The sequence below is a fragment of the Hyperoodon ampullatus genome (assembly GCF_949752795.1).
Source record: "Hyperoodon ampullatus genome assembly, chromosome: 6".
Classification (NCBI taxonomy): Eukaryota; Metazoa; Chordata; class Mammalia; order Artiodactyla; family Ziphiidae; genus Hyperoodon; species Hyperoodon ampullatus.
In genome coordinates, this window is record NC_136919.1 from 19,790,946 (window position 1) to 19,818,802 (window position 27,857).

At 46.2% G+C, this 27,857-nt stretch overlaps 2 protein-coding genes across 6 annotated transcripts in view; both read left to right on the forward strand.

Annotated features, from left to right (window-relative positions):
* WHRN (whirlin) overlaps positions 1 to 27,857 on the forward strand; it is a gene marked incomplete at both ends in the record, with an annotated part of 90,369 nt that overhangs the window by 40,649 nt on the left and 21,863 nt on the right. For all 5 annotated transcript variants that reach the window (XM_079706200.1, XM_079706202.1, XM_079706201.1 and 2 more), the window contains one exon: positions 27,497 to 27,699. In XM_079706200.1, the coding sequence (XP_079562326.1) occupies positions 27,497 to 27,699 (203 nt within the window). The remainder of the gene's footprint in view (positions 1 to 27,496; positions 27,700 to 27,857) is intronic.
* Positions 2,400 to 2,736, forward strand: LOC307054583 (protein BEX3-like; the record flags this gene model as incomplete). Its single annotated transcript, XM_079706358.1, is given in 3 exon segments — positions 2,400 to 2,516; positions 2,518 to 2,541; positions 2,545 to 2,736. Coding segments are annotated over 3 exon segments (327 nt in total). The 5' UTR covers positions 2,400 to 2,405.

The window sequence follows — 27,857 nt, forward strand, 5'->3', positions numbered from 1 at the left end:
AAATCACCAAGCTTCTGAAGCCCAGAGTGGTTGTCCCTGACCCTGCCCAGCTCCACGTCCTTCACCCTTGAGGTCATTCCAGGGTGGGAGGCCCATTTTGTTTTTGCCAGTGGGAGCCACGCTTCCATCCTGGCTGGGGTTCACTGGGGCAGGATCTCTGTTCTCATGAATGCCCCACCCCTGGGGTCATCACTGTGCTACTTGTGGTCTTGGGGCCGGCCGTGGAGCATCAGCTTCACATTCGGTGTCTCAGTGGCTATGGGGATGAACTGCTACTTTGCAGATCTGTCGTGTGTGCTGTGTGTCAGCTAAATTGGAGAAGCCAACTGGGCTGGGCTGACCCCTCTGCAGACTGGCTTTCGCCAGGGTCCTCTCTAGACTGAGCCTGGGATGGCATCCTTTGCAGAACAGTCACCCAGGAGCAGGTGATCTCCACGTGTCAGCTCTTACCCTCACCACAGCTCCGTGAGGTAGGAACTTGTAATCCCATCATAATTTGGGATTATTTATTAATGACTGTCTCTTTTCTGAGATCCCAGAAGCATGGGGCAGAGACTGGGTGTTCTTTACACACTGTTATCTCCCTGCCTAGACAGTGCCTGGCACACAGTGGGTGTCTTGAATGAAGGAGTCAGTGGCTGCAGCTGAGGCAGGCCCCAAGCCAGGTCTTTTTTTTTTTTTTTTTTAACATCTTTGTTGGAGTATAATTGCTTTACAATGGTGTGTTAGTTTCTGCTTTATAACAAAGTGGATCAGTTATACATATACATATGTTCCCATATCTCTTCCCTCTTGCGTCTCCCTCCCTCCCACCCTCCCTATCCCACCCCTCTAGGTGGTCACAAAGCACCGAGCTGATCTCCCTGTGCTATGCGGCTGCTTCCCACTAGCTATCTATTTTACGTTTGGTAGTTTATAGTCTTTTTGACTCCAAAGCTCCAATCTTGACCACTGCTTCATTTGCATCCTGGCCTGAACACGGCACAGAGCTGGCAGTTTTGTTAAGGGATGAATCCTGATAAGAGGTGTTAGTGGTTTTTACAACTACCTGGGATGGGCCTGAGCGGTCAAACCCTTTCCCTTAGAGACTCCTGCCTTCATGTTTAAGAAGCTGAGTAGCAGCCATGGCCCGCAGTGAGGTTTGCTCATCAAAGGTGCCCATGGGCATTTGGTGCCACCTTCAGCTCTTCTCTGATGAAGGATAAGTGACAGGAATCCATCTATATGCATAGATCCCAGCCTCCAACCCTCCCATTTTACACATGGGGAGACTGAGGACCAGAAGGAGGGGAAGGACTGGCTGAGGATCATGGAGAGGTGGGTCCAGACACCTCTGGACAGAGCCCCTCCATCATCTGGCAGTTCGACTTTGCCTGCTGACTCTGTCTCTATGTGTCCCTGAAATAGGGAGAGAATGAGCCAGGAATACTCTCCAAGGCTGCTGTCTGTGTATCCTTGGTGGGAAAAGGGTGTGGCTACTACAGAATACTTGTTTAGTAAGGATCCTTTAAAAGTATTTTTATCTGTGATTATGACTGATTTTACAGCAGTCCTAATGATGATGACAAAAATTACCTCTTAATATTTATATAATTCCTAACAGTAAAAAAAAAAAAAAAAACCTTAGATAATAAGGGCATGTTACAAGCAACTCTCTGCCTATGAATTCTCTAACTTAGATGAATGAACCAATTTCTTGAAAGACACAAACCACTAATACTCAAGAAAGAAAACTAGGTAACCTGAAAGTTCTATATGTGTGTCAAAGAAACTGAATTTATAATTAAAAACCATCCAAAAAAGAAAACTCAAGGCCAGATGCTTCCACTAATGAACTCTTCCAAATAGTTAAGGAAGAAAATTATGCAGTTTCTCCCTGAAAATAAAAGATGAGGGAATGCTTCCCAACTCATTTTATGAAACCAGCATTATGTAATACCAAGAACAAACAAACACATTTCAGGAAAACTACGCATCACTATTCTTCGTGAACATAGATGTGAAAATCCTCAACAAAATGTTAGAAAAACAAATCCAGCAATCTATAAAAAGGATAATATACCGTGACCAAGTGGGTTTTATCCAAGGAATGCAAGGCTGGTGCGACATTTGAAAATCAATGTTACTGAGAAAACCATGTAATCAGAAAAAGCATTTAACAATATTCTATGTCCATTTATGATAAAAAAAAAACTCTAATCAAATTAGGAATCCAAGGGGTTGGCGGGGGCGTGGGGTGGGGAAGGGGCCGAACGCCCGGCTGCAGCAGCCCCCTGCTCCCACCCCGCCCCTTTGCAGGTCTGCGGGACTAGGCATCGCGGCGGCGCACTCGTGGCGAGAATCAGGAGGAGCAGGAGACAGCGAGAATAGGCCCAGAAAAATAACCAGGGGAAAAAAATCTCATCATGGCAAATATCCACCAGGAAAATGAAGAAATGGAGCAGCCCGTGCAGAATGGAGAGGAAGACCGCCCTTTGGGAGGGGGCGAAGGCCACCAGCCAGCAGGAAATAATAGACGGGGACAGGCTTGCCCCTAATTTCTGATGGGCCATACCCAATAGGCAGGTCAACGATGGGTTGGGTGGAGATGGAGATGATATGGAAATGTTCATGGAGGAGATGAGAGAAATCAGGAGAAAACTTAGGGAGCTGCAATTGAGGAATTGTCTGCGTATCCTTATGGGGGAGCTCTCTAATCACCATGACCATCATGATGAATTTTGCCTTATGCCTTGACTCCTGCCATTTTCCATGAGATTAATACTGTGATTCCCACTGTTGTTCTCCTTTTCCTTGCGTTTTCCTGATATGCCTTTACTGATCCGTTTGCTGTGAACCTTATGTAATTTCCATGTGTCAGGTGGGTTCTTGTGTTACCAGCTTCTAATTGGAGATTGCCTTGGCACGCAATCTAAGTTTCTGTCAACAGTAGAGTTTCACCCATTTGCATGGAAAAATGTAAAGTTAATAAAGCAATTAAAAATCAAAAAAAAAAATTAGGAATCCAAGGGAAATTCCATTACCTGATGAAGAGCATCTTCACAAACCTGTAGATAACATATTTATTGGTGAAAAACTAAAAGGTTTCCTCTAAGATTGAAATAAGGCAAAAATGTCCTCCCTCACCACTCCTATTCAGTATCATACTAGAAATTGTAGTCAGTGCAATAAGTCCATAGAAAGAAAGAAAAAGCATACAGATCTGAAAAGAAGAAATAAAACTCTATTTACAGAGACTGATCATCTGCATAGAAAATTCCAAAGAATCTACAAAAAAACTCCTAGAACTAATAAATGAGTTTAGCAAGGTGGAGGGATACAAAAGTCAATTGCATTTTTATATGCTAGCAATGCACAACTGGAATTCAATATTAATAAAAATAATACAGTTTAGAGTAGGTATAAATAACAAAATATGTGCAGTATTTGTATGCTGAAAACTCCAAAAAAGACATAAATAAATGGAGATATACACTGTGTTCCTGGATAGGAAGTCTGAATATTATTAAGATGTCAGGTCTCCCTAATTCGATCTAGATTTAACACAATCCCAATTCCAATCCCAGCAGGACTTTTTGTAGATATTTACAAGCTGATTGTAAATTTTGTAATGCAAAGGCAAAGAAACTAGAGGAGCTAAAACAATTCTGAAACCAAAGGGCACTGTTAGAGGACTTAGTACCTGATTTCAAGACTTACTATAAAACTATAGTAAACAAGATGATGCGGTATTAGTGAAAGGATAGACACATAGATCAGTGGAACAGAGTAGAGAGTTCAGAAATAAACCCACAAAAGCATACTTAACTGACTGTTGGCAAAGTGCAAAGGTAATTCAATGGAGAAAGGGTAGTCCTTTCAACAGATGGTGCTGGAACAATTGGAAGTCTGCATGCCAACAAATGAACCTCAACCTCAACCTCACACCTTCTATGAAAATTAACTCAAAATAAATTGTAGACCTAAAAGTAAAATATAACACTGCACTACTTCTACAGGAATACATAGGAGAGGGACTTCCTTGGTGGTCCAGTGGGTAAGACCCCACACTCCCGATGCAGGGGGCCCAGGTTCGATCCCTGGTCGGGAAACTAGATCCGGCATGCATGCCACAACTGGGAGTCCACGTGCCACAACTAAGAAGTCCAAATGCCGCAGCTAAAGATCCCGCGTGCCACAACTAAGACCCGGTGCAACCAAAATAAATAAATAAATAAATAAATAAATAAAAATAATTTTTTTTTCAAGGAATACATAGGAGAAAAATCTGTGTGATCATGCATTAGGCAAAGAGTTTTTAGATGTGACACCAAAAGCATGGCCCATAAAAGAAAAAATTGACAAAATGGACATTATGAAAATTAAAAACTTCCCTCTGCAAAAGACACACCTTTAAGAGAATTGAAAAGACACCCACAGACTTGGTGAAGTCAATATTTTCAAATCCCATTTCCGACAAAGGACTTCTATTGAGAATGTATAAAGAACTGTCAAAATGGGCAAAAGACCTGGGAAATGGTTTTGTATGGAAAACTGGTTGCATGTAGTGATAGACACATGAGTCTGTGCACTTGTCAAAACCCACAGAACTGTACACAGAGTAATTTTGTTATATATAAATTAAAAAAAAATCAACCCAGTTGTTGCGGGGATAGATGGAGAGCAGACTGAGACAAATGAAGACAAAGGAATCTAACTATTACAGGTGATTCCCGTGACCACACTGAAAGGGAATGGAGAAGGAAGAAGCTGACCTAAGCAATTTTGAAAAACATTGTTTCTACCAGTACTGTAAGGCAAAGACAAGACGAACTGTACTCAGACACTGTACTCCAGTTGGCAGATTTCTTTTTCTCAAAGGGATATGGATTAGGAATTCTGAAACTACTTCATTTGTACAGGGTTCATTTGAAAAAATAAGTACATTTTAGATAGTGAGAGCCAGGTTTCTCACTCCCAGAGAAAGTTACAAGGAAGGAAAGGGAAAATAGAATAAACCCTGTGGTGCAGGAATCGTCAGAGGTATCAATATGGACTCATTTACAAAAAAACCCCAAAATGTATACATTTACCCACAGATAAATAGATACAGAGATCAATATACATGTGTATATATGCGTGAGTTAGTATATACATATATAATTCCTCATTCTATCCATTGAGAGGGATTGTACACAATTAAAATAGGTACAATTAGCACTCAGGTTTTAGTTTCTAAATACTATTCTCTAAATGAAAGGAACCAGGGCTCTTTGTAGGAGTCACTGATTCCAGGTCTAGGGCAGAGAAGCCTGGGGTATCTTTTGGGACCAGAAAACAAAGATGTGCTACCAAATCAATCAACCAACCAATCAGCCTATCAGATGTGTACAGAGCCAACCTGAAAGAGCACCTCGTGGCCAAAGGAGAAGACAGTAAATATCCATGGATCCATACTAATGTAATTACACAAAGAACGGAATAAATACATCAATGGGGGAGAAGCGACCACTCTTCCTTTAGGAAAAATTCCCATGAAAAAATGTAGAAGGAATAAGGGAAGAGAAAATCACCATTAGAACATTACATTACAGTATTAATTGCTGTAGGCAAGGTGCACCAATGGAAGCTAAATTGTGGGCAGAAGTTTAAGCAGAAACAGGATGTCTTGCATAGTTTCAAAGTATCTCTACCAATATATTTTGTAATTATGCAGGGAAAAAGAATAAGTTTACAGCAGAGAATCCTGGCAGGTACCAAGTTAGCCAAGTGTAATACATATTAAGAAAAAAGTCTGGCTTCCCTGGTGGCGCAGTGGTTGAGAGTCCGCCTGCCGATGCAGGGGACAGGGGTTCGTGCCCCGGTCTGGAAAGATCCCATATGCCATGGAGTGGCTAGGCCCGTGAGCCATGGCCACTGAGCCTGTGCGTCCGGAGCCTGTGCTCTGCAAAAGGAGAGGCCACAACAGTGAGAGGCCCGTGTACCGCAAAAAAAAAGAAAAGAAAAAAATCTTAACTTTTTTCTAATTGTAAACATAACACTTGCTGGTTGTAGAAAAGTCGATCACGCACTGACTCCTGTTCGCAGTGACAGCCCTTCCTCCCCTGTCCCTGTCCAGCCCGGGACGTGACAACTGTCAGCCGTTGGCGTGTCCTTCCAGACCTTTTTCTCCCTGGCCTGTTGTGCACACAGTGATTTGGGGACCCTTGTTCATTCTGTTCCTTTTGTGACCCAACCTTGGCGTGTCCTTCCAGACCTTTTTCTCCCTGGCCTGTTGTGCACACAGTTATGTGGGGACCCTTGTTCATTCTGTTCCTTTTGTGACCCAACCATCCGCTTCTTAGAAAAATGCTTCCTTTCTCAGTTCAAAACCTGACATCTCTGATTTCTAAGATTTTGACTAAGTTGTTGCCACTTCAGAGCCACGAGAAGGCCCTCCTCAAAAGTCAAAGCACAAAAATGTAGCACGAGTGTATCTTAGCCATCTTGTTATCATTTCTTACTACTGCGATTTAGTATCTGTAATGTTCTCTGCGGTCTGCTAGAGAGAAAACACAAGAAGGAGAAACAAACAAATGTCTCCTGAGCGTGTCCATTTTCTCATCTTGAGCAGGATTTGGAGAGAGTCTTGCTGGCTAGGTGGCAGGGAGGGGGTGAGCAGCCATGTCCCTCCCCGGGCACCCCAAGCCCGTGGGTCTTTCTTGTGGTTAGAGGGCTGTGGGCATTCAGGTGGGCATCAGATGCTGGTGATCTGGGGACCAGAGTGAGGCGTGCGCGACGCAGCACCTGGATTTGTGTCTCCTGCGTGCTCTGCATGGAAATCGTGTTGAATGGGGAGGGCGGGAGTGGGAGACAGAAGGCAGCGAAGACTCCTGGCGTCCCCGGGTGATGTGCTGGCTGAGCGTCAGTGAGAGGAATGGTGACAGTGAACATCCACTGAGTGATTTTTCCAGCCCAGCGTCCTGCTAAGTGCTCTTTTATGTTCCACCTTAATGAATCCCTAAGCAATTCTTGACGTAGACACTGTACATCGACTTCATTAAAGATGATCAAACTGAAGCTCAGAGAGGTCACTTGCTCAAGATCACACGGCAAGGAAGTGGTGAAACTGGAGTAGGGATTGGCTCCAGGACCTCCCCTGTTAGCCACGAGACCCTATAACTCTGAACTTGTGTGATGGAAAAAAACAGACTGACGGCCCTTGGCAGCCAGGCCCTCAGCCCTCTCTGCTTCTGCTCAGGTCTCTGACATCAGCACAGTCGTGACAGCTGCGCAATGTTTCTACACACTCTGCTTTTGGATTTGGAACCTGGAGGATTCTCCTGGCCATTCAGAATATGTTTAAGTAAAAGTATGGTGGAAATGGTGGAAGGTACTGTAGTGTGAGGGTAGTAATAATAATAATATGGATAAGGGGCAATAATAATAGAAGGAAGGAAGTTAGGGCAGAGGAGTCTTCCAGTATTTCTAACTGACAGTAATAATCATAGGAATCACCAGCATCTGGGGAGTGCTCCCTCTGTGCCAGCCAGGGCGCTTAGTGAGTGCTGTACCTGCACTGAGTCATTTAATTCTCCCAGCAACCCCGTGAGGAGGCAGTAGAATCATCCTCATTTTAGAGATGGGCAATCAAGGCCCAGAGAGGTTAAGTAATACACCCAAGGTCACACAGCTGGTAGGTGGAGGAGCTGGGATTGAAACTCAGGCAGGTCTGGAGCTTAGTCACAGAAATCCAGTTCCCATCTCTTCCTTCCCTCGTACCCCCTCCTCTGGCCAACTGCAGTGGCTCTTACAGGACTTAGGGGGTCGTCCCTTTGTAAAATGGTTCTCACGCAAACTGGGCAGCTTGAGCTTACTGCCCCCGGGGGGGTGAGGGAGGAGTGAATAATCCTTGACTTCGGGTTGTTTCTCTGTGTATGTGGTGTGTGCGCTCCTGCCTCCACACACCCAGTGATATTCCTGAAATCTACAGAACAACAACAGCACAAAAGCGCTCATAGTCACCAACCACTCCCAGCCCAGTCCCGCCCAGGAGAGATCACCTCGTCTGTCCTTATTGCAGCCCCACGCAGAGGTACTGATTGTACCCATTTTATGGATGAAGAGACTGAGGCTCAGTGAGATTAAGCAGCTCGCCCCAAAGCATGTTCTTAGCTGGCAGAGAATTGGCCATTCAAATGCAGAGCTCTCTGAGGCTACATGCTCTCCTCCGTTGCCACCTGGATGGCTGAACACAGAAATCAGAATATCTCTGACTGGTAACGTGGTTTTTTAAATTTTACATTGAGAAAGGCTTTGTCCGTGTTTCTGTGCTTCCAAACCCAGTGCTCTTGCCATTCGCAGGGACAGCAAATAATCTCTATCTTGTGTGCCAACGCCATTTAATTAGTGTGACTGCAGAAGTGTTTGTACTTGTGCGTTTGCAACTGGATTCTGCCAGAAAGAATACTTAGCTAAGCTAAGGCTCCCGCAGTAGTGTCTGCTGTGGACAGAAGGGGGCCCGGGGGCCCGGATGACTGGATGTGTGCCGTCTCCATGGGAGAGCACGGGCCTGGCTCAACTCGTAAGATTATCTAAATAAGCATTTATGATTAAAGCTGTACTTCAGCAAGAAAGTATTATTTGGGGAAAACTAATAACAATGGCAACCACTTCTCATACCCACTGTGTCAGGCGCTGTGAGTCATTACCAGGCAGTGTCACATGGTGGTTAAATGCACACACCTTGGAGTCATAATTACCAGCTGTATCACTTTATCTCCCTGGACTCAGTTTCCCCATCTGTAAAGCTGGGAAAATAATACCTTTAGGAACTTGTGGGGATGTAGCCAGAGAATCTCTATAAAAGCACTTAACACAGATAAAAGTATTCAAAATATGCTGGCTTTGCATAGCACAGGGAGATCAGCTCAGTGCTTTGTGACCACCTAGAGGGGGTAGGATAGGGAGGGCGGGAGGGAGATGCAAGAGGGAGGGGATATGGGGATATATGTATACGTATAGCGGATTCACTTTGTTATACAGCAGAAACTAACACAACATTGTAAAGCAATTGTACTCCAATATTAATGATAGGACATTTTGCAGAAGACTGGGGCCAATGAAACATTTGCTTTGCTAACCTGCAATGTATATAGGAATGCTATAGGTAAATACAACCAACAACACAATACGTGATTATCAAAATATTAGTCATGTTGCACAGTTATGTCTCTACCTTAAGACTGAATCTGACACAACACTGTAAAACAACTATACCCCAATTTAAAAAAAAATGCTGAAAACAGAAAGCAATCGTACTCCAATAAGGATGTTAAAAAAAAAAAGAAAAAAAATATGCTGGCTTTAAAAAAATTAATTTCTGGTTTTCAGTATAAGCCTGTAAGTAAATAGAATTGGTTCTGTTTGTGGATGAGAAAAATGAGGCTCCAAAAGTGGGAGTGATTTGCCCAAGGTCACATGCCAGGAATGGGCTGGCCAAGGTCACAGGCCTGGCTCTCAGCTCTAATGCCCATCCATGTGGTTTCCGCTGTGGGTCCTGCCTCCCTGGTGAAGGGTCAGTCTGGCGTTGCCCCACCAGGATGGAATAAACCTAGGCTGTTCCTTCAGTTCCTTGCCGGCATGCCAGCCCGGGCCCTGCACGGAGCCTGCTTGCGAGGAATTGTGGCAGAGCAGCCCCTGATTGCTTGGAGCCTTGAAAGTCCCCTGGCTCTTTCAGCAAGAGGTGGGATAACAGCTTTCACATCATTGCCAAGCTCCACCTTAGAAGGCTGGCTTTGCCTCCCTTCCCAAGCCCCTCGCCGAGCAGGGCCTTCTCTTCCAGGCCTTTCCCTGGGGCTGCCTTTCCCTGGGGTGTGGTGGCCACCTCTTTCTCCTGGGTGGGAATCCATGAGCTGTGAACCTCCAGCTGGCATCTTGCTTCCCTTCCAAGGACTGTGGGGGAGGAGTTGTGCTTCCCATAGATTCCAGGTTCTCTAAAAATAGTAAAAATAATGATACCAGCACCACCACCACCTGTGTCCTAAGTACCATATTGTCAAGACTCAATGAGCGAATGCCCAGTGCCTGGCACAGGATAAGCTCCCCTCAAATGGTAGCTCTGGTTATGTGAGTGATCTTCAGTATCCACATGAGTGTGTGTGCTCGTGGGTGAGACTGGTCCTTGATGGCATCTGAAACTCTCGGGTAGCTGATGGATCTGCCCAGATGATGAACACCTTTCCGAGGAGCCAGAAGGTGGTTTCTTTCCTGAGAATCCTGGCACATGCTGGGCGACAGTTTTAGCCTCTTCCCCCCCACCCCACTCCCACCGGCTGTGCCACGTTCTCAGTCCTTCCATAGCATGCTCTCCTAGCTGGGTTTGTGAAGTAGCCTCTGAATGCATGTTTAGTAAATTGCAAACATTTGAGTTGCTTAGTCCTACCTCCTGACTTTTAAAGGGGCCCCTGCCAGGGTAGTAATTGCTCCCAGGCAGGCTATTGCCGAAAAGAGTAACACTTAGTTTCTGCAGGGAGGCCGTGTGAAGCAGGAGCCCAGCTGTGGCTTGCCCAGGTCACAGCAAAAGGGGAGAGCGTTTGTTCAGGTGCCCATGGCCCCCGTGAACATGCTCTCCACAGGAGGAAGACTGGGCTTCCAGGGGCTGGCTCTCCTTCTCATCCCTGTCCCAAGTGGCCAAGGGAAGGGCCCGAGGAGCTGGGCGGCGACTGACCAGCATGGGAGGGTCGTCAGTTGCCCTCTGGCTCCACATGTGGCCATGCCAAGTTCGGTGCCTGTATATCGAGGATGTGCATGGTTCGCTGGATCTGAGGTCAGCCTGTTCCGCCGTTTCATAACGGAAACAGTGATCAGCGAGCATTTCCTTAGCCCCTGCTGTGGGATAGGGCACATGTGACGGGCTTTGAGAGAGGTCAGTAACCATGCTGGGAGGTGCTTCAGGCACTTGACCATGCATACAAATTATCAGGGACCTTGTCAAGTGCAGATTATGATTCAGCAGCAAGTGCTGCAGTTATTATGGCCTCATAACTATCCCAAAACCAAGAGGTGTGCAATAGACACAGATTCTGCTCAGCCTTGCTGCGGATCAGGAAGTGGACAGGCCACAGCAGGGCGGCTTGTCTTGGCTCCGTGATCCTCAGGCTACAGCTGGAAGACTCAGTCTGGGCACCGGAGCCATTGGGAGGCTTGTTTTGTCTCATGTCTGGAGGTTGGCATTGGCTGCTGGCCGGGGGCCCCCAGCTCTTCCCTGCAAGGGTCTCCCCATGACATCTTCTCACAGAGCTAGTTTGGGCTTCTTCTAAGCATGGTGGCTTAGAAAGGGATTCTGAGGGCATGGGTCCTGGGGGAGAGACAAGTAGAGCTGTATTCTTTTTATGACCCAGCCTCAGAAGGCAGGTTCAAGGGGAAGGAAATAACTCTTACTTCCTGTATCAGTTTCCTAGGGCTATCGTAACAAATGATCATCACAACCTTAGTGGCTTAAAACAACATAAATTTATTCTCCCACAAATCAAGGTGTCGACAGGGTCATACTCCTTCTGAAGGCTCTAGGGGAAGATCCTTCCTTGCCTTTTCCAGCTTCTGGTGTTTCTGCCATTCCCTGGCTTGTGGCAGCATCCCTGCAGTGTCTGCCTCTTCGTCACTTGGTCTTCCCCGCTTGTCTCTGGGTCTCACATCTCTCTCTCCTTTCTCTTCTATGGATGCCAATCATTGGATTTAGGGCCCACCCTAAATCCAAGATGATCCCATCTCAAGATCCTTAATTACATCTGCAAAGATCTTATCTCCAAATAAGGTGACATTCAACAGGTACTGGGGGTTAGGACTTGGACATCACTTTTTTGGGGGGAGAGACACATTTCAACCCACTACAGCTCCTGATGGAGAGTGGCAAGGCTCTAGGAGATCATATAAGACTTGGAAAATTTGGGATGGGGACTGCGATCCTGCATTTCTCATAAGTTCCTAGGTTGTTGATACTGCTGGACAAAGATACAGGCTACTGTTCTCAAATCTCAGTCTACTGAGGAGGAGGGAGGAGTAAATAGCAAACTAGGTACCATATTAATACCAAGACTACGTAATATTTGACTAACACACAGCATCTACTATGTACAGTCACTTGACATATATTAGCTCCTTTAAACCTTCACAGCCACCTTTTAAAAAGGTTTTTGTCCCTGTTCACGGATGTGAGGCTCAGAGAGGTTAAATGACTTAACCAAGGTCACACAGCCAGGAAGTGGTGGAGCCAGGACTCGAACCCAAGCAGAGCTGGTTCAAAATCCTTGCAGTTACTACTGCACTCCCCTGCCTGGGCTGGGACCTCGGGAGGGAGCCATCAGCCCAGGGGAGGAGAGCCAGTGTGGCTGCAGAGAGGAAGTAGCTCCCTAGCTGGGCCTTACAGGGTATTCACTCAGGCACCTGAGATTTGCTCAACGTGTGTGTGTGCCTGATGCAGAAGCAGGAGCCAAAAGACATGTGCTTTCTGCCCTTGTGTAATCTGGTTGGGGTGTTGACTGTGGACAATTATACCAGGTAGAGAAGTGAAGGAATGGATCTTCAGGGAGGTACTAGCAAGAGCAAAGGCACAGACACATGGGCTGGAGCTCACAGGTGTGCTGAGGGGAACCTGGGGGCTGCTGAGAGGAGAGGCAGGGCGAGGGGGCGTGGGGCGGGGAAGGAGACCCCGGCTTTTCCCAGAGCTCACCGATGGCTGGACAAACCTGGAGAGACACATAGCACTTGGACTGATTGCATTAACTCCAGAATCAAGGAGCTGTTTGCTGTAAGGCAGACAGAAGGAGGCCAGAGCTTTCAGAGGTTGGGGAGTCCGGAGACCTGGGTGGGGCTGTGTACTAGAACTATTAACTCACACCCTTGGGGCGACTTTGTTGCTTTTTTGTTTATTTTTTCCAGCTATTAAAGTAGTAGATTCAATATGTAATACACACGCGAAAACATGTGACAGTAGAAGGACCCAGATGTCCTACCTTCCAAAGACAACCTTTGTTAACATCTTTTATTTTTTTACGTATAATTCGCATACCATAAAAATCACCCTTTCAAAGTATGCAGATCAGTGAAGTACATTCATAAGATTGCACAACCATCACCACCATCTAATTTTAAAACATGTTCATCATCACCCCCACCCCCTGCAAAAAATTCCTGTACCCTTTTAGCAGTCACTCCCCATTTCTGTCTCTAAAGATTTGCCTATTGGGGGCATTTCATATCAGTGAATCATAGAATATGTGGCCTTGGTGTCTGACTCCTTTCACTTAACATAGTGTTGTAGCATATATCAGTATATTCCTTTTTATAGCGAAATAATATTCTGTTGTGTAGCTATAACATATTTTGTTTGTCCATTTGTGAGTTGATGGACATTTGGGTTGTTTCCACCTGTTAGCACCTTTTATTCGTCTCTCTGTACACTTTTACACAATGATATTATACAGTATACACTATTTTGCATCCCACATTTTCACTTGCGTTTTCCCATGTAATTAAAAACTTCTCATAAGTGCAATTTGTAATAGCTGCATGATAATACTCCATCTTCTGGCTGAATTATAATTTACCTAACCATTCCCTTGAAGTCAAGTGTTTAGTTGTTTCCAATTGCAGTAAGATTTTAAAAGGAGCAACAAATGAGAGAAACCTCAGGGGATCTTTCCAGAAGAGCTTAAATCGCCTCCCAGCCTATTTGTGCCAGCAAGCTGCTGAGCCCAGAGAGGGACGAGAATGACTTATCCCAAATTACTAAGAGACAAAGATTGGACTGGATGGTGTAAAAAAGATTCTTCTCCAGGGTGGCATAACAGATCTGCCAAGGGCCCAGGCCCACTCTTCCCCAGACCCCCAAATGTCAAGGGAGATGTTAGCTTTATATCATGCCCCCTGGCAAATTTTTACATTTCTTTTTTGAATTTATTTTCTTTACCCTCAACAATATAGCCTTCACATGTAGTCTGGAAAGCAGAGAAAATGAATAAAGAGCTTGAAATTAAAATTGCCTGGAATTCACTTCTCAGAGGCAACTCCTGTGAACATTTTGGCATATTCCTTCCCAGTCTCTTTAACACATTTGAAGACCACGTTAGATGGGCAATTTTAAGATAACATTAAAAAACCTGAATTCACAAGTAAAGCATGACCACTGTAGAAGATGTAAAAAATCCTACACTAAGGGAAAACCTCATGCAACAGTCTAGATGTCTGTCCTTCCAGAGTGTTACGCTCACAGGGCCTAGGATATGGACAAAAATAGTTCAGCAAAGGTGGGGTCGGACTGTTTGCTTTCCCCCATCCTCCATAACATCTTTCCATTTCAGAAAGACCTTTGCAAAATATTAAAGTACAGAGCGGTGTTATGTGATTCCATTTTTTTTTAAAGAAGAGAAGTCTATTTGTACACACTTACATATGTGAAGAGAGTTCCTGGGAGGATGCCCAAGAAACTGTTAACGGTGGTTACTTTTTTTAAAAAAGTTATACAGTTATACAATGTTTAGAGGTTACACTCCATTTACGGTTATGACAAACTATTGGCTATGTCCCCCATGTTGTACGATACATCCTTGTGGCCTGTCTTACACCTACTAGATTGTACCGTCCACCCCTCCACTCCTATATTGCCCCTCCCCCTCTCCCCACTGGTAACCACTAGTTTGTTCTCTACGTCTGTGGGTCTGCTTCTTGTTTGTTATATTTACTAGTTTGTCGTATCTTTTAGGTTCCATATATAAGTGATGTCATAGGTTTGTCTTTCTCTGTCCAACTTATTTCACTTAGCATAAATCCCTCCAAGGCCATCCATGTTGCTACAAACGGCAAACTTTCGTTCTTTTTTATGGCTGAGTAGTACTCCATTATATATGTATAATGGTGGTTACTTCTTAGTCTCAGTCCTGGGGCCTGTGACTTCAGTAGTCTGGGGGCCTGAGACGTGTTTTTAAGGGAAGGGAACTTTGGGGAGGCAGGATTTTTACAATTTGTGTATATACCCATTGTTTACTGTTTGCCTATTTCTAGTAGATGCAATTTTAAGTTTAATTGGAAAAAATAATTATATGTCATTAAATATTCTGCAACATTATTGTTTATGACTTTATAGCATCACTGTATGGATATACCATAGGGTATTTGAGTGATCGATTCATAGACACTTAAGAGGGGGGGTCCAAATTATTTTTGAAACGTTTTGTTTTGCATAGTCTTGATGATTTTCTTGGGGTTAATTCCTAGAAGGAGAGTTGCAAAAGTTTTGTACCACTTTGTCAAATATTTCTTAGCAAGTTTGAACCAAAGTGTGCTCCAGCTGGCAAAGTGCCAGATGCCCTGTTAAACTTTCTCACCCAGATGGGGTGGTGAAAACCTTTTAGTGTTTGGTTCTTTTTGGCTAACCATGAGTGTCGCCGTGTTTTGAGTACCACTCATGTGGTAAGCAGAATAATGAGCCCCAAAGATGTCTACATCCTAATCCCCAGAACCTGTGAATATGTTAGGTTATATGACAAAGGAGAGTTAAGATTACAGATGAAATTAAGGTTGCTGATCAGCTAACTTTGACATAGAGAGATGATTCTGGATTATCCAGGTGGACCCAGTGTAATCACAAGAGGCCTTAAAAGTGGAGGAGAGAATAATAAGAGAGAACAAGAAAGATGGCTGTATGAGAAGGATTCAACCCGAAGACGCTGGCTTTGAGGATGGAGGAATGGGGCCACAGCCAAGGAATGTGGGTGGCCTCTAGAAGCTTGGAAAAGGCAAGGCAATGGATTGTGTCTTAGAGCCTCCAGAAAGGAACTCAGCCCTGCTGACATCTTAGTCTTAGCCCAGTGAGACCCATGCTGGATTTCTGACCTTGAGAACTGTAAGATAATAAATTTATGTCCTTTTAAGCCACTAACGTTGTGATAATTTGTCACAGCAGCTATAGGGAACTAATACAGTACAGTACATACTGTATCCCCCACACCTAGCATAGTGCTGGCCCTGAGGGAGGTTCTTGGTTCTTGTCTAGATGGTTCATTATATTTATCATTTGCCCAGTCTTCCAAGACACAAAAGTAGTTTTGCAGTTGCCACATACATACCACTGGAAAACGAACCCACTAAGTTGTGTTTCTGATTTGGTTGCAGTACATTTTGTCTGTAAACTGAGTGTTTATAGTCAAAGTACTGTGTTACTTGGGTTATTTCTTTTTTCCCCTTCACCTTAGTTCTGTTATTGATTTGAAATAGGTTCATTTGTTTCTGCTGGAATTCAGTAGGGTTTCCCCACATCTTTATTGATTTAATTTTACTCTTTGAATAACAAAAACATCAAAACTGTACCAAAAAAAAGTACTCAGGGTATTACTTCTCCCCCACATCCCTTCTATCCACCCCCACCACTCCTCACAAGACAACTAAATAAGCTAATTTCTGTTTCTTTTTGCAAGAATAAGCAGATACATGTATATGTTCTTTTGCCTTCCTTATATAAAAGGTAGTATGCGATAGATATTCTTTTTCAGTTAATTTTTAAAAATTTAGCATCCTGGAAATCACTGCATGTCACTGCACAGAAGTCTTTGTCATTCTTTTTTACAGCTGCATAGTACTCCACTGTGTGGCTTTGCTGTACTTTATTCAACTGCTGTCCTCTGTCTGGGTGCTTAGATTGTTTTCAGTATTTTACAGTTACAAACAATGATGCAGTGGGTAACTCCATGTATATGTTTTCTGTAACTTTGGGAAGTGTATCTTCAGGGTAAATTTCTAGAGTTGGGATTTCTGTGTCAAAGGGTAAATACATATATAGTTGGTCAATATTGCAACGTCCCACTCCATAAGAGTTGTTCCATCTTGAATTCCCACCAACCATGTCTGAGCATGCCCGACAGGTGCTGTCAAGTTTTTAATTGTTTCCTATCTGATAGGTGAGAAAGGGTATCTTGATGTAGCTTAATTTGTAATTTTCTTATGAGTGAAATTGAACATCTTTTAATATGTTTATGGACCATTTTTATGTCTTCTTGTAACTTGGTTGTGTCTTTTATTATCCTTCTGTTGTCAAGATTTTGGACTTTTTCCCCGAAAATTTAAGAATTCTTTATATATTAAGGCTTACTAGCCCTTTATCTGTGACATGTATTACAAATGTTTTCTCCTTGGTTGTCATTTTCTTTCAACTTTGCTTATAGAGTTTTTTTTTCCCAATGTGCAAGTTTTTTAAATTATCATTTAGTTGAATTACCAATTCTTTCTTCTGTTGAATTTGAGGTCTCTTTAGAAAACCTTTCTTAGATATAGAGCATTTTATCCATTTTTTTCTTTTAACACTTGTAAATACATTTTTCTTTTTAAAGCTCTGATTAGCACACTGGCCCTGAACTCCATGCAGATCTGATTTATTCTTGTGTGCAGTATAAGATATGGATCCAATTTTATCTGTTTCCAAATGGCTACATAGTTATCCTAGTGCTATGTATTAAAAGCCCATCTTCGCCACAATGATTTGTGATGCCACCTTTATCATGTACTACATTTCTGTGTGTCCTTGGTCCTATTTCTAGCCTGTTCCCCTGTCTATCCATCTGCTCACGGGTCAGTCCCCCACCGTTTAATTGCAGAGGCTTTAGAGCAGGATTTAGTATCTGGTACCTCCTCCTGTAGCAATTCTGTATCAGGGTTTTCATAGCTATTCTCTTCTCTTTTTTTTAATTTTTTTTAATTTTTAATTTTTTATTTTTTTTCATAGCTATTCTCTTATTTTTATTTTTTAATTAAAATTATTATTAAAAATTAACAGATTCATTTTTACAGAAATTTTAGGTTGATAAAAAAATTAAGCAGAGAGTATAGAGTTTTCATATACCCCTTCTCCATCCACCCTTTTCACACACAATTTAATTTCTCTTATTATTAACATCTTTCATTAGTGTGGTATGTTTATTACAGTGATGAGCCACATTATGATACATTATTATTAACTAAAATCCATAGTTTACATTAGGGTTCACTCTTGGTATTGTACATTCTGTAGGTTTCAACAAATGTATACTGAAATGTATCCACCATTACAGTATCATAGGAATAGTTTCACTGCCCTAAAAATCCTCTGTGTTCTGCCTGTTCATCCCCCGACTCCTTCCCCAAACCCCTGGCAAACCACTGATCTTTTTACTGTCTCCAAAGTTTTGCCTTTTCCAGAATGTCATGTGGTTGGAATCATACACTATGTAACCTTTTCAGATTGGCTTCCTCCACTTAGCCATACGCATTTAGGGTTCCTCCATGTGCAGTTTTATTTTTTCACATGAACTTTTTTTTTTTTGCGTTACACGGGCCTCTCACTGCTGTGGCCTCTCCCGTTGCGGAGCACAGGCTCCGGACGCGCAGGCTCAGTGGCCATGGCTCCCGGGCCCAGCCGCTCCGCGGCATGTGGGATCCTCCCGGACCGGGACACGAACCCACGTCCCCTGCATCGGCAGGCGGACCCTCAACCACTGCGCCACCAGGGAAGCCCCTCACATGAACTTTTTATGTCAGCTTATCTAACAAAAGCTTGTTTGTGTTTTTATGGGGATAATGTTAAATTTTCAAATGAGAGAGAATTGACATCTTAATGATGCTGAATCCTTTCCAACAACAGGCCATCTTTTTTTTTCTTTTCCTGTTTGTTGAGTCCATTTTGAGTGTTATAAGTTTTCTTCACCTGTGTGTTGCACATTTCCTGTTTATTAAGTTTATTCCTGTTTTCTCTCTTCTGTCACCATTATAAATGTAGAGTATAGAGCATAGAGTATATACTGTACCTCTTCTGATTGCTCACTCTGTATATGAAGACTTGAACTTGAGAACTCACTGATTTTTACAGGTCTGTGGAGCAGCACAAAGCAGGTGAGAGGGCTAGTTCCAGGCCAGCTTTACCCCAACTTACCAGGAGGCCTCAGACCCATGACATATTTTCTCTACCCCTCACCCCAGTTTTCTCTCTTCCAAAATGAAGGGCTGGATAAATGTGCACCATTTCCCAGAGTGAAATTCCAGCCAAAGCTAAATTGTGGTTTGTGTTTTTACCTCTTTCCCTTGCTTGTGATTGACAAATTGGATATTCTTTCCCTGCTTCAGTGCACAGAGCCAGGCTGCAAGTACCCAGCCTCCCTACATGCCCTGGCCTTGTCAAACTAGACCTTTACATACATGGAAAATGTCTCTTGCCTGTCTACAGAAACCAGAAAGGGCAAAGGGACTAGCTTGCTTGTTCGTGTATTTGTTCATCCATTCATCTCATTGTTCATTCACAAGTTACTGATTCTGTCAGGCGTTGGTGGGGTGCCTCCCGTGTGCCATGCAAGGGGGGTGCAGTACTCTGGCCCTGAACTCAGTGCTTACAGCCCAGCATGGTCTCGAACTATGATGAGAGCTTTGGGGCTGGTACTGCAGAAAGTTCTTTCGGACAGTGCTAGTTTAGAGTGGCTTTGCATCCTCTGAGTTGAAACGTTGAGTAGGCAAATACAAGTCGGGGGCTCAGAATAGCCGTTGGGCTGGGTTCATATCTTGCTCTGCTGTTTGACTGGTGGGTGTCCTTGGGCAAGTGACTTCACCTCTCTGAACCTCACTGCTCTCATCTATAGAACAGGCTAGACCATTCCATGCCTCCGGTGGTGCTTATTAAGAGTAGAGCCAAATTGTACGAGGCCACTGGCCTGAGCGAGGTGCTCAAGGGGTTCCATAGCTGTTATTCCTCCTGGGTTTGACCGTTGTCATTGCTCTGATGTGTTTACTTGAAAGCCAAACGCTCCTGTGAGAAGAGCTCAGGAGTGGCTTCTCTGCCCTCGTTCCACCATGGACTCAGAGTATGACCTTGGGCAAGCCCTTTCCCCTCTCTGGGCCTCAGTTTTTCCACTGATGACCTGGGGGTTAGAGCAGGCCTTCTTTGAGGGCTGCCCATGTCCTGAATAGAGTAAGCAAGGACCGACAATGGACGTGTTCGTGTGAGAAGAAGGAACCAGAAGGAAGTCAGAATGCGCCACGTCCGCCAGTTCCATCCGTGGCATGTCTGAGTGGGTTCTGCCTTGTGGGAGCAAGGTTGACCAGAGAGGGTTGTGTGATGAGCTCACCCAGACCCAGCCCTCACCCACAGCTTGCTTGTTCTAGGAACCTTCTGAGCATTTACCTTGATCTTTTTTTAAAAAAATACAGACAAGGTTTACTGACTTCTGAACTGTTGGAAAAAACTAATGTCTCATTAAAACTGCATTGCTCACCCCCCCCCCAAAAAAAAGCAAGAAAGAAAACAAGCCCATTAAAGTTTTAAACCTGACATGGAAGACTATTAAAGATTCATAATTGCAATGAAACTCTTCAGTAGAATTCGAATTTTCGTTGTGGTAATGCTACAGTCAGCGGAGTCCTCATTTGAAGCCGCAAAATCCATTTCAGTAGAGTCTTGGGAAGGTGGTGAAGAAGGGCCTGAAGTCAGCCTCCTTAGGGCCCTGGCCCAGCGAGGCTCCCACTGGTGTGCGCATCCAGAGGGGATGGATTCCTGCCCGCCAGCTCGGCACAGGGGTCGAGTGGTTGGCAGGTTTCTCCCCTGCCTCCCTCTGATGTGGGAGCTCAGCCCTACTGCCATCCTTCCATGGGTTCTTTGGGCTTGTTTGTTCCTTTCACCAGGCAAGAACAGAGCACCTACTGTGTGCGTGGCAGAATGCCCGGGCCTGAGAGGTCATGTCAGAGGTGGAAGGATAGGCTGGTTTTTCCTCGAGGAGGAGCCGATAGTGGTTCGAGCAGAGGTTTGGCAGGCGGGCAGAACGAAGGCCAAATCCCAGCTCTTGTCACTTCACTTTCTGGCCTCAGCCTCCTCATCTGTAAGATGGGGATAACAGTATGTGCCTCGTGGGTGTGGCCATCATGTGTGAGTGCTGACGCGGAAGGTGGAAAGGCGGAGGGTATGGCTTTGAGAGACTCAGAGGAGGCAGAATTGCAATATCGGGTTGGTGAGTGACCAAGGGTCACTTTAAGGGTAAACATGGTTTTCAAAAACGCAGCTAGCATTTATTGAGGACTTACTGTATGCTGGATACTGTTTTACCTGCTTGGTATGTGTTCATTCAATAAATATTCATTGAGCACCTACCATGTGCCAGGTGCTGTTTTAGGTGCTGGGGATACAGTGGAGAGTGTATTAACTCATTTAATCCTCAGACCTATGAGGTAGGCACTGATGCTTTCCCCATTTTCCAGAGAAGGTAACTGAGCCACAGAGAGGGCAGGGAAATGACCCGAGGTCACACAGGTGGGAAGTGGCAGAGCCTGGAATTAGATCCCGAGGGCAAGACTCCTGGGTCTGTGCTCAGTAACCACCCAGCAAATGGCTTCTTATTTAGTTGGTGTAACACTCTTCACGGATGCTGGTCTTATTCCCGTTTTGAGGGAAGAAAGGCCTAGAGCGGTAGCATTATTTTCCCCAAGTCTCTTAAGGAGTAAGAGGGAATCATTACCGAGGCCAGCTCACTCCTAAGCCTGCTGAGCTCCTTCTACTGCTCCAGGGACCTCAGTCAGACCCAGGGGGAGTGAATTCCTGCTTCCCGGTGGTTGGCTGGCCAAGTTCAGGGGAAAATCAGTGTCCTGTCCTTGTTGAAGTCCCTTTCCTCTCTCCTCGGAGCATCCCGAACCCGAGCCTGCCACTCGATGGCTGTGGATGATGGAGGAGTCTTTCCTCTGCCTTAAACTGAAGGGCCCTCCCGCGCTCCACCACCGGTGACGAATAGGACGCCCGTGGTGACAAATAAAAGAAAGGCTCCTTTATTTATTCATCCATCTACGTCCTCTATCGGCGCCTGTCTGAAAGCTGAGCGATATTAGACACTCAGTCACACTCTGCTCCCGTCTCTCCCTTCTCCAGGGGGTCGTGTCCTGACAGCTCTGGGCTGGTGGGTGTTTTCTTGGTGAATCAGCCTCAGGGTCTGGGCTTTGCCGTTGCCTGGCTCTGTGCTCCCTGACACGCCCCTGTGCTGCCTGTCTCCCCATATGTAGGGGACCTTGGGAGGCCTGACAGTGGCCACGTTTTCCTTTTTCCTTTTTTTTTTGCCTTAAATCTGCCCTCCCCCTCCCCCGCCCGGGTTATCTAACTCAGAGCTGGCTACCGTGGGAAGGAGAGAGTAACATTTCAATGAATAAACACGGAGAGCTCTTAGGTATTTTTTCTGGGTGGCGGGGGGTGGGGAAGTGCTTTAGGGGAAGAGCCAGATGAAGACCTTTAAACACTCAACCTGGACTTCACATTGCACAAACCAAAGGAAAAGGGGAAGTGAGTGGAAGTGAGCCTGGGAGAGGAGAGAGGAGGGGTCTCTGCAATCCCTTCCTGTTTACTAAATGCTTCCCGCGTGCCAGACACTATGTGGGATAAAGGTGGCACAGGCTTGGGGGAGAATCGGGGAGAGGCTGGGCTCAAATGCTGGCTCACTGTCCACGTGTGACCATGACCTTGAGCAAGTTGACATGTCAACCTGTCCCCGCCATTTGGAAGGGAAGTGAATGAAAATCTCAAAAGCCTCTCGAGTGTCAGGCTCTGTGCTGAGTGGTCCCACTTGCTTCTCAGAGACCTGGAAAAGGCGGGCAGTATCATGTGCCTTTTACAGACGAGGAGTGTACTCGAGCTGTGCAGGACCACACGGCCACTGTGTCATGGCTGCCTGGCTTCAGAACGATGGGCATCTTTCTGTTGGACCGTAGGGACGGGACTCTACAGCCTGCTGGCCTGGGGCTGCTGTGAGCAGCGCGTGAGATGCTGGATTTATTTGAACGTGGCTTGTGAATTCTGAATGACAGTGAACATGCAGACGCCTGTTCTGACAGGGCTCCCGGACCTCGGGAAGCTTTCCAACAAGTAGAGGGAATGAGAGAGAGAGCTGGACACAGAAATGGGAGTCACTCAGACCAACTCAGATGCTGCAGAGGGCTGCGTGGAGACAACCCCGTCTAGAGCTTCAGTTTTAAAACAGGCTCTGAGGAAGATAGGAGAGGATGGAAAGAGATGGGGAAGAGGGGCTCACGTACCCCCCCACTAGGTTGGGGTTTCCAGAGTGTGACTCCTACTTCACACCTGTTCCCCAAGTGGATTACCCCACAGTGACTCACAGATCGGGTAGGGATTCATTCAGCAGACATTAGGGGGAAATGTGATTAGCACAGCAGACCTTTGATTTCATGGATGTTAATGCTTACGTGGAGGCTGCAGTAAATGTGTGCCGGTGACTCACAGCACTGCATAAAGAACAGGTGCCCAGCTCAGGGAAGGGAGAGTAACTGAAGTTTGGAAACCATAGCACTAAATCGGTACACCTCCCCCAAGAACCATTGCCCCCAGAGGCTACTGACACCCCGACCTCAGTGTTGCCAGATTTAGCGAATAAAAATACAGGCCACCGTTTAAATCTGAGTTCCAGCTAAAGAGCGAATACTTTTTTTAGTGTACATACGTCCCATGCAATATTTGGGATGTTCCCTGCTTCTCCAGCCTCGCTGTGAAGGGCCAGGTAGGTGCTTGTAGAATCGAGTTGCTTCCCCCAGGCCTGGACCTGTAGGGAGAGGCTTGCTCACAAAAGGATGCCCTTACTTATCTGGTCTCTCAGATGTTACTTCCTTTAATTAAACTGCTGGGATGAAATAAAGTGTGTGGGAAAGGCTAAAATTGACTTCCTTAGCTTAACAAAAGCCAAAGCTATTGAGAGGGATACTTAAGGAAACAGCAGATGAAAAGTACAGCCTGGCTCCAGCTCGGATCTGTGGGGGGGACAACCAGGGGCAGAGGGGAGAGGTAGAGACGCTACTCAGGGAGACTGTGATGACGTGGGCCGAGGGGGCCGTCCTTGCCTTGAGAGCATCCCTCCGCTCTCAGTAAGGCCCGAATGCCTGCCTGGGAAGCTCTCCTTTGACACAGCTCTGCTTCTCAGCATCGGGGAACACCAGCCGGGAGAGAGGCACAGTGGGAAGTAGCGAAATCCATACCTCCGCGCATAAGCACTTATTGAGCACTTGCTGTGTGCCAAGCCCCGAATCAGGTGTTGGGTCTCACCTCTAGCTCTTTACAAGGAAACCAGCTGGGGTTGCCTAAGTTCTCAGGGACCCCAGTTTCTCAGCTAGGGAGCTCAAAGATGCAGAAAGAGAGAAAAAAATTGTTGATATTGCTGGTGGCATTGGGAAACACATGCTGATGACTATAGAGATTGGGAGGGCAATCCTGGGCTAGGATTCCCCATTTTACACCAGAGGAAACTAAGGGACAAAAGCTCATTGGGGGTTTTGCTTGAGCTCATGTGGCATGAAAGTAGCAGAGCCAGGATTTAGACCTGAATCTGATGGTCTTTGAAACCTTTAACCATAGCGTTATGCTGCCTCCTGGATTATAGGGGTTGTTGAGGTTTTTAAGCCGGGAAGGATATCATGAAAGCAAAAAGTTGAAGAAACATTAATCGGGTGCTAGGTCTGAGGCCAGTTTAGAAGTTAATGCACGGAGGAGGATGCCAGCTCAGGAGCTCAGGTATGAGCAGGTGGGGACCCAGGTTAGGGGACCGATGGGAGAGGAGGAAGGTGAGACTTCCTGGAGAGTCTAGTCAGGGAATAAAGGTAGAGTTTATGATGGGGGTGGGTTTTCAGAGCTGGATGCTGCAGGCAGGGCTAGGGAGGAATGGCAGGCTTTGGACATGCTGGATCTGAAGCCCGACAGCAGCCCAGTAGTAGAAAGCACTAGGGCCTTGGGACCTGACCTGGGTTTATACCCTAGCTGTCCTCCTCACTAGCTCTGTGACCACAGACTATTTACTTAACCTCTCTGAGCCTCTGTCTTCTCTCTGGTGAGATGCAGAGCAATGATACCTACTTGGCAGGATACTGAAGATATTAAATAAGGAAAACTATGTAAAGGGACAGACAAGGTTTTAACCAGCATCTGGTTAAAAGTGGTTTGAAATTTGGGGCCCCAGGCTGGTGTCATGTGTTGGTCCCCACTGAGCTGCAGCAGAGATGGTCCTGAAGCTAGGAATGGAGGGACTGGTGTCTGACTCTTCATTCATTTGATGAATTTTTATTGCATTCCCACTGGGTGCCGGGCCCTGGGGACATAGCGTGGAGAGGCTGGTGGGAAAACCCAATTATAGCACAAGATGGAGCCCGCTGAGCAGCCTGAGAGCAGGATGTGATCTGTCTGGCTGTGCACGGTGTCCCAGCTCAGAGCCTGGCACGTAGTAGGTGTGCAGGAAATGTGGAATGGGGTTGTGGAGGCAAAGATGCAGTGGGCCCTCTCTGAGCACATCAACGCTGGTGCAGAGGAGGGTTGGAAAGCCTGAATTTTTTTTTCTTTTTTTTGCGGTACGCGGGCCTCTCACTGCTGTGGCCTCTCCCGTTGCGGAGCACAGGCTCTGAATGCACAGGCTCAGTGGCCATGGCTCATGGGCCCAGCCGCTCCGCGGCACATGGGATCCTCCTGGACCGGGGCACGAACCCGTGTCCCCTGCATCGGCAGGCAGACTCTCAACCACTGTGCCACCAGGGATGCCCGGAAAGTCTGAATTTGTAACCACTTTCTGTTCTGGAAACTCCCCAACAGCAGGTGAGGGGTTAAAGAAAAGATGAGAAACTGGGGACCAGGGTTTCAGTTCTCAGCCTCATCAACACATCTTATTCTCTTTTTCTTCCAAATTCCCAATTGGCTCACCTTTTCCAAATTCTGCTTTGAAAAATGCTGGAAAACGCCCCTGAGGGTGACCATATGCCATCAGCAGGCTGGGACGGGGGGAGAAGGAAAAGCGGCCAGGAATAATTGGCATTACAGGGACTTCCCTGGTGGTCCAGCGGTTAAGACTCCGTGCTCCCAATGCAGGGGGCCCGGGTTTGATCCCTGGTCAGGGAACTAGATCCCACATGCATGCTGCAACTAAGGAGCTGGCGAGCCGCAACTAAGGAGCCTGTGAGCCGCAACTAAGGAGACTGCCTGCCACAACTAAAAGATCCCACACACGGCAATGAAGATCCAGTGTGCCGCAACTAAGACCCGGCGCAGCCAAATAAATAAATAAATAAACAAATATAAAAAATAAAAAATAATTGGCATCATGGGGCTGCCCTTCAAGGCCACGGTGGGCTTTGACCCTGGGCAGCCCCCTCTGGTCACCCATCGGTGAACAGAGGAAAAGCACCGAACCTCCGAGTTTAAACACGCTGCACGTCCTTCTGACATGCCCCGGGTCACACTGCAGCAGCTTCCCAGCCAACTTCTTCTGGTTTTGTCACATACTTATGTTTATTGGAAGGCTAGTTTTTTCTCTCTATTTTTTACTCCTTTCATTAAAAAATATGTTCTTATATTACAAAATAAAACTGCCTTCTTTTTAAAAATTTATTTATTTTATTTCTTTTTGGCTGCGTTGGGTCTTCGTTGCTGCGCACGGGCTCCTCATTGCAGTGGCTTCTCTTGTTGGAGAGCACGGGCTCTAGGTGCGCAGGCTTCAGTAGTTGTGGCACGCGGGCTTAGTAGTCACAGCACGTGGGATCAGTAGTTGTGGCTCGCAGGCTCTAGAGTGCAGGCTCAGTAGTTGTGGCGCACGGGCTTAGTTGCTCCACGGCACATGGGATCTTCCCAGACCAGGGGCTTGAACCTGTGTCCCTGGCATTGGCAGGCGGATTCTTAACCACTGTGCCACCAGGGAAGCCCCCAGACCGCCTTCTTGTGATAAGAATCCAAGCAATATATTATTCCTTTAACGGAAGGCTAGTTTTCTCATTTATTGCTTTTTTCTTGAGTAACTTAAAATGATGTTTACACTTTAAGGTAATATAAGAATGCACACTTGTAAAAATTTTAACAGTGTAGAAGTGTAAAAGGAAAATAATGGAGGGCTTCCCTGGTGGCGCAGTGGTTGAGAGTCTGCCTGCCGATGCAGGGGACACAGGTTCATGCCCCGGTCCGGGAAGATCCCACATGCCGCGGAGCGGCTGGGCCCGTGAGCCATGGTCGCTGAGCCTGCGCATCCGGAGCCTGTGTTCCGCAACGGGAGAGGCCACAGCAGTGAGAGGCCCGCGTACCACAAAAAAAAAAAAAAAAAGAAAATAATGGAACTCTGCCTTCACACCTCATCCTACCCCCAATTCCACCCACCTCCAGGCCTCTGAAATGGCTTTTGTTTTCTAGATCAGGGGACCCTTGGGAATCTCATAGACACATCCCTCAAAGCCATTGCTAAGTTGAGGGGAGGTGGCCCTTTCTAGTGACAGGAACATGAGTTGAAGATCAGGACTGGACAGTTGGTTCTGCCATTGATTTGCTGTGTGACCCTCAGGAATTCACATAACCTCTTCGAGCCTCCTGCTGTATGACCTCAAGCACCCGCACAGACTCTCTGAGGCTCGGTGACCTCCTTGGTAGGCTACCCAGGAGGAGAATTGGGATCAGGGCTCTGAAGCCCTGATGTGTCGGCGTCCTGCAAACAGCCCAGATGACTGTGTTGTGTTGTGGTCTTGGCAGGTTGGGGACCAGATTCTGGAGGTGAACGGGCAGAGCTTTCTCAACATCCTGCACGACGAAGCGGTCAGGTTGCTCACGTCATCCCAGCACCTCATCCTGACAGTGAAGGATGTCGGGAGGCTGCCCCGCGCCCGAACCACCGTGGACGAGACCAAGTGGATCGCCAGTTCCCGGATCGGGGACGCCGCCACGAACTCAACAGGGTGTGGCTGCCCTGCTCTCTCGCTCTGAGCCCCAGGACCCCAGGGCCATTTCTGAAAGCCAGTAACAGCCCTTCCCACCTCTTCGCCATGCACCGTGCCCTGACCTGTGAAGACTGCACTGATTCCCAGAGCCTGTGGTCCCAGCCCCGGGGTCCCTT